At 47.4% G+C, this 12,670-nt stretch overlaps 1 protein-coding gene across 1 annotated transcript in view; it reads right to left on the bottom strand.

The window, feature by feature from the left end:
- Positions 1 to 12,662, bottom strand: part of ACAP3 (ArfGAP with coiled-coil, ankyrin repeat and PH domains 3) — a 100,333-nt gene extending 87,671 nt beyond the window's left edge. The window contains exon 1 of the mRNA XM_074609456.1: positions 12,483 to 12,662. Within this exon, the coding sequence (XP_074465557.1) occupies positions 12,483 to 12,529 (47 nt within the window). The 5' untranslated portion in view covers positions 12,530 to 12,662. The remainder of the gene's footprint in view (positions 1 to 12,482) is intronic.
- Positions 12,663 to 12,670: the final 8 nt, after the last annotated feature.

Raw genomic sequence — 12,670 nt, 5'->3', positions numbered from 1 at the left:
GGGCATGGTCCCATTTTTCTAGCTCTGACTTCCTCTTACAGCTCTCCAGAGGGAACAGAACTGTTGTGATGTGGCTGGGGTTGGGGAATTAATTCTCATATAAAGGATTAGTATCTCAATCGTCAAGCTTTAGAAAAGGACATTCTTCTGAGTGCAGCTTGTAGGACTTTTACCAGCTACAGCTTGCAGGACTTTTACCAGCTACAGCTTGCTTATCTGCTCTCTGTAGCCTTATGATGGATCGTCACATCAATTTGAGCTAGTAAATCATCCTTGCAGGATGAACCTTACTGTCCTGCTGCATACCCGATGTTATCTTGGACTCATACAAGGAGGAAATTCCGAAGCTCACACAAAAAGCCAAAATGTTGGGAGTAGAGGGAATCACTGGGCAGGAAACAGGGACCAGTGAGTGCTACTTGGGAGTAAAAATTAATACATCCTCTGTTCTGAGTGATGTGGCCCAGGCAAGGGAGAACAAAGTTGGCATTGTAGTAACCGGGCCTCAGCAGCAGAAAAAGAATTGAAGCACAAAGTCAGGGGTCAGAACAACAGGGTTCAGCACTGTAGGATTCACAGATATTCATCCTTCATGCTGAAAATTTAGCTAGAAACCTCCACTTCATCTTGATTTCTTGGCATCTCACACATCTCATCTGAACCCACACAGTTCAGGTAAAAGAGATGTATGAAGTACTAAACTATGAATATTCGTGGTGAACACAAGCAAAGATTAAAGTCCATGAGGCTAGATGCTATAGCATTTTGACTTCTGAGAGAGCCTTTTCCCATTCCATCTACATATATATCAGCTTGGAGTTTTCCAGTGTCTCAGTCCTGTTTACTAGTTTGGCATCATCCCGTAGTTTTCTGCATTACCTCTGAATTCAGATGAGTCAGTGGCACATCAAGAGCTTGTGTTATTCCAAACTCCTAAACTCAATCTGGCACAACCAGTTTTATTGCACTCTTTGAACACTTAAGGCTGGTGTCTTTCTACAAATGTCAGCTTGCTGCCTTCTCTTCCTCCAACCTTCAGGTAGGCTGTTCTCTGCAAATCTGAGAGCACCATCTGAAGTGCCAGCCTCCAGCTGGTGGAGAAAAGAAAAGCCGGGAAGTGTGTGGGAAGAGAAGTGTGGGGGAAGTGTGGAGAAGGGAAGTGTGGGGAAATGTGGGGGGAAGTGTGGAGAAGGGAAGGGAAGGGAAGCGTGGGGAAGGGAAGCGTGGGGAAGGGAAGGGAAGCGTGGGGAAGGGAAGGGAAGGGAAGGGAAGGGAAGGGAAGGGAAGGGAAGGGAAGGGAAGGGAAGGGAAGGGAAGGGAAGGGAAGGGAAGGGAAGGGAAGGGAAGGGAAGGGAAGGGAAGGGAAGGGAAGGGAAGGGAAGGGAAGGGAAGGGAAGGGAAGGGAAGGGAAGGGAAGGGAAGGGAAGGGAAGGGAAGGGAAGGGAAGGGAAGGGAAGGGAAGGGAAGGGAAGGGAAGGGAAGGGAAGGGAAGGGAAGGGAAGGGAAGGGAAGGGAAGGGAAGGGAAGGGAAGGGAAGGGAAGGGAAGGGAAGGGAAGGGAAGGGAAGGAGGGAAGGGGGCCTCTTGCAATGTCAGTGCTATCACAGTGGCTGTTTCCTACATCCTGGAGTGAGGTCACAGTGCAGGGACAAATCCATACTTCCTGCCAAAAACTGGGTTTATCAGAGAGAACAAAGGGGTGATATTCTGAAAAGAAACTGAGCTGTGGGAAACAGCATTGTTTCACTGAGCTAGATGGAGCAGGAACAACTGACGTGCTTAAACAGCAATTCTTCAAAATAGTCATGGAGATTTCTGCGTTACCCCAATAATGCGAATGTAGCAGGACCATGCTGATGTTTAAGCTGGTATTCTTCTCAAGTGCATGGGCGTCAAACGGCCTCAAAACAAGCCACAAGTGTGTACACTTTCATAACCTAACTTTTCTTTGTTGTAGGAGTACAGAAAAATCTCTTTTAGCTGCTCTCTATGTCCATGGAGATACTCTATTGTAGCTATATAAGCAGACCACGTCTGTAAAATCTACACAAGTAGTATACTGTATTTTCAGCCCAACGGTCAGAGATTTAGCAGACAAAACCGTATGTCAGTCTCCTCTATGTACTGTTAAATAAAGACTGGCGCAGCTGCTTGGGTGCTGAGAAAGGGCTAGAAGCTGTACGTCTGTACCTGTGCATCTGAATGCGTGTGCGTGCAGGCCATACAGCTACATTTTATTCCCATAAAATATCCTCTTGCCTTACCAACAGGCAGATGTATCCAACCCTTGGAAACGCTGCACGTGCACATATGCATTTACACACATGTTCACACGTGCTGTTTCTATTAGCAGTAGCATTTAATAAAGAGTATGGAAATTATTAAGCCTTGCTGCAGCGTGATGAAGCAGACTGGGTATGCAGAGAACGGATTATCTTACTCACTGATATTATATAATCTGTTTAGACTGTGCCACTTTATGCTTATTTAAGGAATGAATGAGCACTTCACTCTGGGATGTGCCACCCCTGAGTTCTGACATCATCCCTTTAATCCACTGTAATGAATATACCGCTTTGCTTTTTCGCCAGTCCCTCGCTATATCCAGTAAAAGTTCTGTACCAGAACGATTACTCTCAGAGACCACATATATGTGTGTGCGATTCCACAGTGAATTAAGTGATGGTTAACTATATCAGAGCAACAGAATGTTCTCCGCCTCCCTCAAGAGGAGACCTGGCATATAAGCAAAGTAAACTTCTGCAGATAAGGTGAAGCAAGACAAGAATGGAACGTGTGTGTGGGCACACTCCTCTGTAAATGTACCACACTGCCTTTGGTTAACCTTGTATTCAGTGGATTGGTATGGGCTGTTAAGAACACATACAACTTTTCCGTGAAATTTTTCTGGTCCTTTGTTCCTTCCTATAAATCAAAATCTCTGAAATGAACTCCCTTCTTTACAAAATGAGAGGCCAGAGGAGACAGCAAAATGCAAAAATAAAAAGGTCTGTAGATGCACTGCTTTAAAACAAACACTCTCCAGTGAGCCAAAACATGTACCCCACCAAGCGAACATTTTGCCAAGAGGTTTGTGGAGAAGTAATTATCTTGCCTCATTTTCTTCTTTTGGGAGCAGTGGCTGACAGGAGAAAGCAGCTCCTGCAGCAACATGTGTGGCTTACTCACTACTACTTTGACCTGTGTTGGTATTGTCTCACCTGGTTTGTCAGGGCAGATACATGCATGCCTACGCGCTGTTCAGATGCACGGGACTGGTGGAAAAGCCAGTTTCCTCACCACCAAGCAGGAAGAAACACATAAAGACTCTTCTCTAAGCCTTCTAGAGGAACAGAGTCTCCAGCATGCCCTATACTCTTTTCTAATCTGCTGCAATAGAAGTAGAAACACTTTTCCCTTTCTGCTAGCAGCTCGCCCAACAATGGGCAGAACATTAGGCATGATGCTTTTCCCTTGCTGGTACCTGGCCAGCCACGATGGGTGTTGTGACTGTAGTTGCGGGCAGCTCCTTCTGGGCTGAGGGCCAGTCTGGCTGCAGCTAGGCATGGATGCAGTGGAGATGCAGGAAATCAGCCTCCACCCTCCTTGCAGTCCACAGGAATAATTGTTCAGTATCCCAGTTCTGCTCTTTATCCTACTGGGTCCGACAGGGAGGAAGGCTGGCAGCTTACATTCTAGCTGCTCTGTACTGGGGAGTAGAGACACAATTCAGCTCCATGCAGCCCAGAAGATCTACACATCTCCCTGGGGCTGCGATTAACCCATGTCGTCCATCTCCTTGGACCGAGGCGTACAGCTCCCGAGCGCTCCAACATACTCCATGCTGGGAATTCTGCAGCTTAAATTGCTTGTCTTGCCCATTGCAAGATTTTAACAGAGCAGGCTCTGCAGTGCCTCAGAGAAGATAAAGAAGCAATTAGAAAGCTACTGGCAGGTAAAAATCTCAGCCTTCCATACTGGCCATAATGCCTGCTTCCCCCTCTCCCTCCAAGTCTGCAATTGCTGGTCAAAAAGGGAACAAATTCTGCCCTTAGTTCCTCTTCCTTTCCCCACGGGAAAAGTTAGCATGGAATCATGTTAGCACAGAGACGAATCTACTATCCTTTTTCTTTTTTTAACTTACTTTCCTCCAGCCCCATTTTTAAAGCAAGCTTAACATTAGCCACAATTAATTATGGGAAGAGTTAACAACCTGTGTGCATAACGTCTGAAATCAGAATACAGCCCTGATGCAGAGGAGAACTGCAAGCAAACAAGCAAGCAAGCACTCTTGGCTCCAGGGAAACATTCTGTCCCGTCCCCAGATTCATCCAAACTTGGACTGCAGAGCTCTGTTTCTAGGGCTCTTTTCTTTATCCCAGATAACCGGACTTAGAAAGCTAGCAGTAGCCTGGTTTTTCAAGCAAAGCCGGTGCTTAGGAAGCCAGAGAAACTCATGGTTCCACTGGCCGTTCTGCTGAAAAAAAAAAAAATACTGTGGCTGAAATTTCATAGTGTTATGGAAGCCAGTTTTAAAGGGACCATCGCCGTTTCAGAAAAGCTTGGCATTCCAAAGCTCTTGTGCTTGCTTTTCATTCTTCCCTCCCATCCCTTCTCTTCCACTGCCCCTTGAGAACTGAGCAGTTCAGGACGCTTGGTGTCCAGGCTGTGCAGGGTTAGCAGTTTCAGGTAGCTTTTAGGTGCAAGAATGAACATAAACTTATTTAGCAATGGCTACAGGAAATTGCTAGGTGGTGGGGAAACTGGCTCTGTCACCAGCCCCATGTATCCGAACAGGGGCTAGGCACACGTGTTTGTCCGGACAAACTCTGTGAGACAGTAGGGACACAGCCTGAGGACAGCATGGATGCAGCTGAGGGACAGCTGCACCTGGACCCAAAGTCGCTCTCGTAGCTCTGATTACAGATCTCAGCCTTCATGTGTTCCTAACCCCAAATAATCCAGTGCACGCGTTTTCCATCCTGAGTTCATCTGTTACCCTGTTGAGCCCTAATACCAGACTGAAAGTCTTCAGCCTCTTCATATCCACTATGTGACTCGAATAGGGTCTCCCAACTCACTGAGCCAGTAACCCCAGAATATGTGCCCTACAAATCAGAAAATACTGTTTAACAGGCAAAAGGGACTTGTAAAATCCCCCAGCGAGGGTTTAACTAACTCAGGAGTTGTAGCGGAATTTACAACGCCCTGATCTGTGCATCAGCAGATGAGACAGTGCTTTACTCCTTGTCCAGTGATTATAGGTCAGAGCCCTACTGACAGCGCAAAACTTTGCAAAAGCACCCAGATTAACAGAGGCGATGTCACTGATAACGTTGATAACGTGCAACAAGCTCCCATCTCAGGCTGTCTGGCACAGGGGAGGCCAGCCAGGGAAACCTGCCAGACACACAGTCCAAGCTCCTCCAGGCAAAGGATTCTCCACCATGCTGTCGCATCCCTCCTCCCTGACCAGCCTGCAGAGCAGCCTTGATGCTGCCGCTGAGATCAGGAAAACCCAGCCTGACTCCAGGAGTCTGCACTGCATTCCTGTCTCTGGGAGGCATAAGGAAATGAAGATAAATGGATGGCTTCCCTCACACAGGCTGGAAGAGGTCCCCAGTGTGCGCAGCAGCAGTACGTTGCCCTCCTTCCTAGCCCTCCTCCGCTCGGAGCCCACTGCTGGAACCCCATACTTCCCTACCTAAAGGGATCACCAGAAAATAATGATTAATCAATCAATCAGTGCTGATGGCATCATGCTACAGAAGGTCCTTTGTCATCAAAAACATTATTTCACAGGCTTTTGACTCAGATACACAGTGTGACCCTTCCACCCTGTCCCTCTCCCCAGGCTAGGGAAAATGAACCAGAGGGGCTGTTGAAATGAACACATGGGACTTTCCTCAGTTGCACAATCGCCGAGTGCCCAAGCAAGCAGTAGCCCTCAGCCCCTGGACTCCCTGGACTCGAGCTAGCAGAGAGCCTGAGTTCCCTTCAGATGAAGGCTCAACACCATTGTTTCCCATCACCTCCACGAAACCGGCCTGGTGGCACCTCTCCAGCTTCCTGAGCTCCAGCAGTGTGAGTGACAACGGACTCTGACTTATCCCTAGAATGCAAAGCTCGCTGGCTTTGCAGTAACACACATTTCAACAGGAGCCTGTCTGGAGTCCACGTGAATGAGGCTACGCCAAATAATGTTTCATTGAACTCTTACTCTACGTGCTCACTTGGCCACACCGCAGCTCTTCGAGGACCAGGGTTGCAGTCCAGAGACACCGCATGGTGCCAAGACAACCAGCAAACGCAATTATCAAGACATGTGGCACTCTCCGAGGAGGAATGGATGACTATCCCACAGAAAATTACAATAGCACAGATAAGCCAGCATCAGCATCTCTCAGCCGCATTGCTTCTGGGTCTAATTACCCTCTTCCACCACAGGGTTATTGTGCTTTTCTTTTTATTCCTTTTAGCAAGCTTTGTCATCTAACTTCCAACCCTCTTACATTCTTTACTACAGCTATAAGACTAGCAACTAAGAAAACCCTGATCTTGGTATTTTCAGTGGCTTTTGGCCACCCTAACAGGACAAGGTCTACGGTTCCTCGTGGTGTTGGCCTCTGGAAGGCTTTGAGGGAAAGCAGTCCAGACTCTCAGCCAGAGTTTTACACTTTGCAAAACTTCTCCTGCAAAATCATTCAGGTTGAACAGCTTTCTCCTTACGCTTATCTCTTGGCAGCCAGAAGGTGAGCCCGGAGAGAGAGGAATGTCAGAAAACTATTGCTGACAAAAGAAGTGATTTTCACCTCTGTGTAGCCACACACATCCCACCCAGCAGAAGACAACAGAGAGGAACAGATACTGAAAACAAAAGCAAGCAACTTCCAACTCAGAAACTGATTTGTTAGACGACTAGAAACATTTCAATGTTTGCAGATGCTCTTACAGGGTACACACTATTACAAAGCAAGGTGTGTCACAGGAGTGTTATTCCAGTAATAAGGTCAATCGTCAAATTACGAAATATCAAAATTTCCCTTGTCCGTGTGCTACAGCCTGAAATTTATGAGGTATAGCTCCCATGGGCCTGAGAGATTGTATTTCAGAGTTTAATATCATACACTGCAAACTCACAGCTTTTAAGTCTGGGCAGTTTTACCTTGGGAAAAAAAAGAATTTAAAAATCCTTTTCTGGTTTGGAGTGTTGGGGTGGATCACTGGGGTTTTAGCTTCAGAGCCTTGGCCCTTTGGGATACCCTGCTTACGCAGTTCACAATTCAAAGTTACTAAGGAAACTGCTTGCCAAAAATTTGGCATAAAATACCATTTATGAAGCCAAGCCAGAGATCTCAAGCCAGTTGTCACCCAGTCAGTTCTCTCATACCAGGGGATTTCCCCTGACTACACGTTGAATAAATACCTTCAGATCTGCCCACAGTAATGCAGGCTGAAGGGCTGCAGCTTTTTCCTAAGTACTTCAGGGTTCACATGGGGGTTTTGATGACGGGGAACCTCAGATTAAGGGACGTCTGCTTCCATATATTTCTGTGATACCACCTACGGAGGAAAAAACCCTGTGCCGTGCGAGGGTCCTGCTGTGATCTGCTGTGAATGTGACTCATCTGATGCAAGAACAGCTGAAATGTAACGCATCCGCGATTGCAAAGGAGGCCCCTTGGGGTGAAGCTGTCACAACTACAGTCTCGGTATGTCACATCAGGCACAAACTGCCATAAATACGCATGGCGGGGGAAGAAGCACAACCCATTAGATGAGGGATGGACCCCACCATAAACTGTGCCCCAGTACAACCCCGGTAAAGGCCAGTTTGGTTCTGTATCACTGACTAGGGGTCACTTTAAAGGGATGCTGGAAGCCAGGAGAGGAAACCAAGCCTTCCTGCATTCGGAAAGCACCACGCTGACATATAGATATTTAGGGGCTGGGTGGACAGGACGGACTGCTGCAACTGGGATAGCATCTCATGGCTGGTGCTGAGAGGAAGTAACTATATGGTGACATCTTTGCTTTGACTTCTCCCCTTCCGTACTTCAGACTCTTTGACTTTAGGAGCGCAATGATAAAGAGGTAACAAATAGAATAAATAGATAAAGACTGGTATTATGATTGATATAGATAATATCATGCTGCTTTTGTGATAATATCTTCTCTCTCGTGCAACTAAACCAGCAAGTGATGGCGATTGCACTCACTAGTCTCTGATTCAAAAAGAAGCTCTCTGTGTAGGCGTATCTTCATGCAACTGCAATCGGCATCAGGGATCTTGCTTACATAAGAAGCCTTGTGTAACAAAAACCAATTTCAAACCAATGCACGTGCTCTTTTTGTTAAACTGATTTAGTTAAACAGATGAAGATTCCTTCTTTGGTCATTCTGGGTGTAAATTAAATTTGCTTTTAAGTAACTTAAGCTAATAAATTTGGCTTACCTCAAACTGCAGTGTCAATTGACACAAATCACACAGAAGCCACTATGGTTTTTTCTGCAGAGGCCTTCACTAACACATATTCACACAGCACGGATGCATTAAAACTGGTTTTACTAGCTTTAAACTTGTCTAATCAGACTTCGCAAGATCAGTTTGACTAAGGGTTTTAATACTTCCCATTCTGTTTGAAACACCCTAGTACAAGTTAGAAAATATTTTCTAAATGTACCTTTTTTTCACTTTCTTTTCCTCCGGCAAACGACAAAATTTTTTTCCTTGCATCTTTCATGGAGCTAGAATTACATGCCTGCATCTTTCTCTGCCTAATGAGAGCCGCAATAACGTGCCGACAGTGCTGCACGCTGCTAGAACAAACATCTCTGCCAATGTCCCTGGGTCACTGCCTGATGACGGTGCCGCTCCGGGGAGTTCTGCGAGCGTCTGAACTGCTGCGGCACAGCCAGCCAAGAGGCTGCGAGGCATGGGGGAGGTGAAGGTGGCACCCCTCAGATCTGGGCACGTACACGCTCTTGCATAGCCTACCCCTCAATTGCAGGTCTCCCTTTCCTGCTAAGCAGCACGGAGGTCCCTCGGTGGCCCGGGGCTTGGATGTCTATGGAGGGATGCTGTTAGCTGTCTGTTCCCTGAGGTCGTGGGAGCTGCAAGGGCTCCTCCTGAGAAGATTCCATCAGTCAAAGCACGGCACCTCCTGGCTCACCCCACCGACTCGCAGCCCGCTCTGTGGTGGGTAACCCTGACCTCACAACAAGCCTGATTAATAAGGTTAGTTAATAGCAACAACAACTACAATAGCAATGTTAGTTAGGGAAATAACCGCTGATTTCCCTCCCTTGTGGGAATTACCACAGAGGCATTTGGGGTTTTCTGTGACCCACGGTGTGCTACAGCCAGGTCCAACCTCTGCAATTTGTTCCTACTCTTCCCTCGTCCTCCTGATTGTTCCTAGAGTGCATTTACACCCAGAATGAGTAATGATGTCCCTACCCGCCCCTTAGGACCAAGCGAGTCTTCCCTGAGTGAGGAGGGAATAAAGGCAGGGGGGAAACCTTGGGGGCTGGCAGTATGCCCAAGGACTTCCATTTTGCAAGAAGGAGCCAAATTTATGCATCTAGCAGTGTCACTTAACAGATCTGCAAGGGTAAGGGCAGAAGAGAGTTCTTCTTTGCATCCCTCTAGACCACTGCCTTCCGTGACCGAGTGGAACAAGTCAGAAATGTGTTCCTAGATTTCCCAGACTCCTGCTAGCTAAAGAGAGGGCTCTGCATGGCAGGGAGATGAAAGCCGCATCTATTGGGGTTACATTCAAATGTGCTAGAACTGGTCTTTCAAGGTAATTATATTTGTTTACTGGAATTGAATATACATGTCTCTACAAGATGCCTTACAGAAATAAGGCTTATCTACCAATCTAAAGATCTATACATACTTAAGTAACAAAATTTTATTTTTAAAGTTTTCTTTGTAGCAACTGGTCCCTATAAAATAGGAAGCAATGATGGATTGACTGTATATTGAGTATTGATTTGGAGTGTTTTGACACGTAATTGGATTCGATTGCTACGGTAGACTAGTTTGGTAGCCTTATTATGGGATGCTTAATACAGTGCTTATGCCTGTGCAATATTTTGGGGAGTTTTATTTTTCTCCCTGTGTATAACAAACAGAAAGGAATTTGATTATCTCGAAGGCTCACTGTTGAGGGGAATAAGTCAATTGTAAAACATGGCCCAGCCCTGCGCTGGGAAGTGCAAAAGGGCTCGGTGCAGCAGTGGGTGCCAGCAGGAAAGGGAGGGCGATACCTAGCTAAGGGGCTGGTATGGGAAATCTCGATTAAATTTTTGCCTCTTCCACAGATGTTTCCTATGGCAAGAGACGTTACCTATTGCTGTCTCAGCCTCTGTTGAGAACATGCATTATGTGCTACCTTCTCCCACCTCGCTTTTATCTATATTTCTGTATGTAGTTTAGCTTGTATGATATTTTTTTATAGTTGTAAGATTTTAGGGACAGGTTAGTAAGCATCTCTGCTATGCACTATAGAAGAAGTCCTGGCCTTTACGGGCATCTAAGGATTCTCTTGTATTACAAATAATTGTAACAGAAGAACAAATTAAAGAATTGGGAGGAAGAAAAGTATACAAGGAAGCTAAAATCTGTACTCTTTGAGAAAGTCTGAAGAATTCTATTTTGTTCTCTTTTATTTTGACATGGGTCTGCAAATATCAGTATTGAGGTGTTCATAGTTCCCCTGCTACATACATTTCAGCCGTCCTGAAATATACAGGTTTATTTCTCTAGTCTAATCTCTTGTTCTCCCTGTAACAGGCAGACTGTGTCTGGCCATTTGGGAAATAGTTCATAATTCCATGCTTAAATAACTGGCTTTTGATAAAGGTCCAACACAGTGCTGTGAGGGCTGTTTTGTTTTTATGGATGGAGCAGACAGAGCAGAATGATGTTGCCTGCATACTAAGAAACTTGGCCTGAAGCCCACACACACCAAAGGCAAAATAAATAAATAAACATATCAATCAATCTTGACGTCACCAGGAAAAGGGTCACTGCCATGTGGAACGAGACATCTGGACAGTGAAGTCACTGCTCTGGAAGGATGCCACTGAACAGTTCACATACTCTGCAGCACAATAGGATAAAATGACAGTCAAAAAAAGAAAAAGGCGGGGCGGACAAATTCTAATTGATGCTAAGTGAGCAGAGGTTTAAAGAAGGAGCCTCATACCTTCTGCAGACCTGTCCATGCACCTAACTTTTTCCTGATGAAAAAGTCCCATGATTCCAATGCCAGCCAGGCACACAAATCAGACCAGCCTGTCATCTCACATGACACTGTCCATTACATTTTCGGAACCAGCTTTGGAAGAAGAAAGAGCAGGATCTTACCACGCAACTAAAATTACAATGTGTGAAGGGGGACCCTTTCCACAGCCCTACATATTCCCATACACAGGGATAAAGAAGATGCACTTGCCCGGGTATTTGCATTACCTGCAGCCGTACACAACCACACACATACATACACAAAATGACAATCGGGCAGAGTAGCCACACCAACAGACCCCTCATATGAATCTTGCATTCCATTAAATTATTTTTAAATGCACTTAAGGGAAAATGCAAACTGTTCTGTTTAATAAAGACAAAGGTTTTGAGAAGAAGCAACAAGAAACGTCTGCAGGGGAGACCCCCTGACAACTCTTTCCGCTGTACACACAACCAGCCAACTTGCTTCTGCAGGCTATTGTCTGTCTTTCCCTCTGTCCCCATCCAGGCACCGTATTGCAAGCAGCAGGGGGTTGTTAACTATGGAAGCTCTGATCTTCCCTTTATAGCATCAGGACATCGTAGCCCATCCAGGATGCTCCTGGCACAATGGAGCATCTGTACCCAGAATGTGGAGGCTCCTCTCCGGCCCTGGGCATTTATGAAACGGCCTGATTTAAATGCAGCGCGGCCAAGACGGAGTCTTTGTTGTCATAGCCCAGATTCCTTCAAGACCGCTAAAAAAATCCACCCTCCGAGAGATGGGAATGTGACTGCATGGAAAATGACTGTATTTCTTAGCGCTGGCTCTTCGGGCGGGTTAAATCAGCCCTGTCCAGCGGGTCCCCAGAGGGTGATGCCAGTTCACCCCATTCTGAATGGGACCCGGCGCTGTCTGCCGGCTGCTACAATTAGCAATTTTTCATCTGCAAAACGCCCGAACCCAGCGGGGGCAACGAGGCAAGGAGGGGCAGGTTGCCCGAGAGGGCAACGCCTGCAGGCCGGCGGCTTGCCCAGCCCCGGGCGGGGCTCGTTGGGCCGCCAGCCCCGGCCCGGGGGTCGCCGGGGCCGGCTCCCCGCTTCCCACCGCGGCCCGGTGGAAGCCCCCTCCCCGTCCCCCGGCTTATCGCCGCCCCCCGCCGCCTAAAGCGATTAGCGGAGCTCGGCGGGGCCCCCCGCTGTTCCCGCTGCTCCGCCGCAGGGGTTGCCCGGGCCGCTGGGCTTACCGGAACCGGGGCGAGTCCTTGATGCACTCCTCGAACTCCACCGTCATCCTGCCGGTTCGGCCCCGCGGAGCCTTCAGCGGAGGAAGCGCATCGCCCGCCGGCAGCCAAGGACGCGCGGGCGAGCGAGCGAGCGACCGAGCGAGCGACCGCCCCCCCGCGCCCGCCGCTCTCCGCCCGCTGCTCGCCGC

This window comes from Larus michahellis, chromosome 16 (assembly GCF_964199755.1).
Source record: "Larus michahellis chromosome 16, bLarMic1.1, whole genome shotgun sequence".
NCBI lineage: Eukaryota > Metazoa > Chordata > Aves > Charadriiformes > Laridae > Larus > Larus michahellis.
Note: the sequence above shows the minus strand (reverse complement) of the source record. Positions and strands in the feature narration are given on the sequence as shown.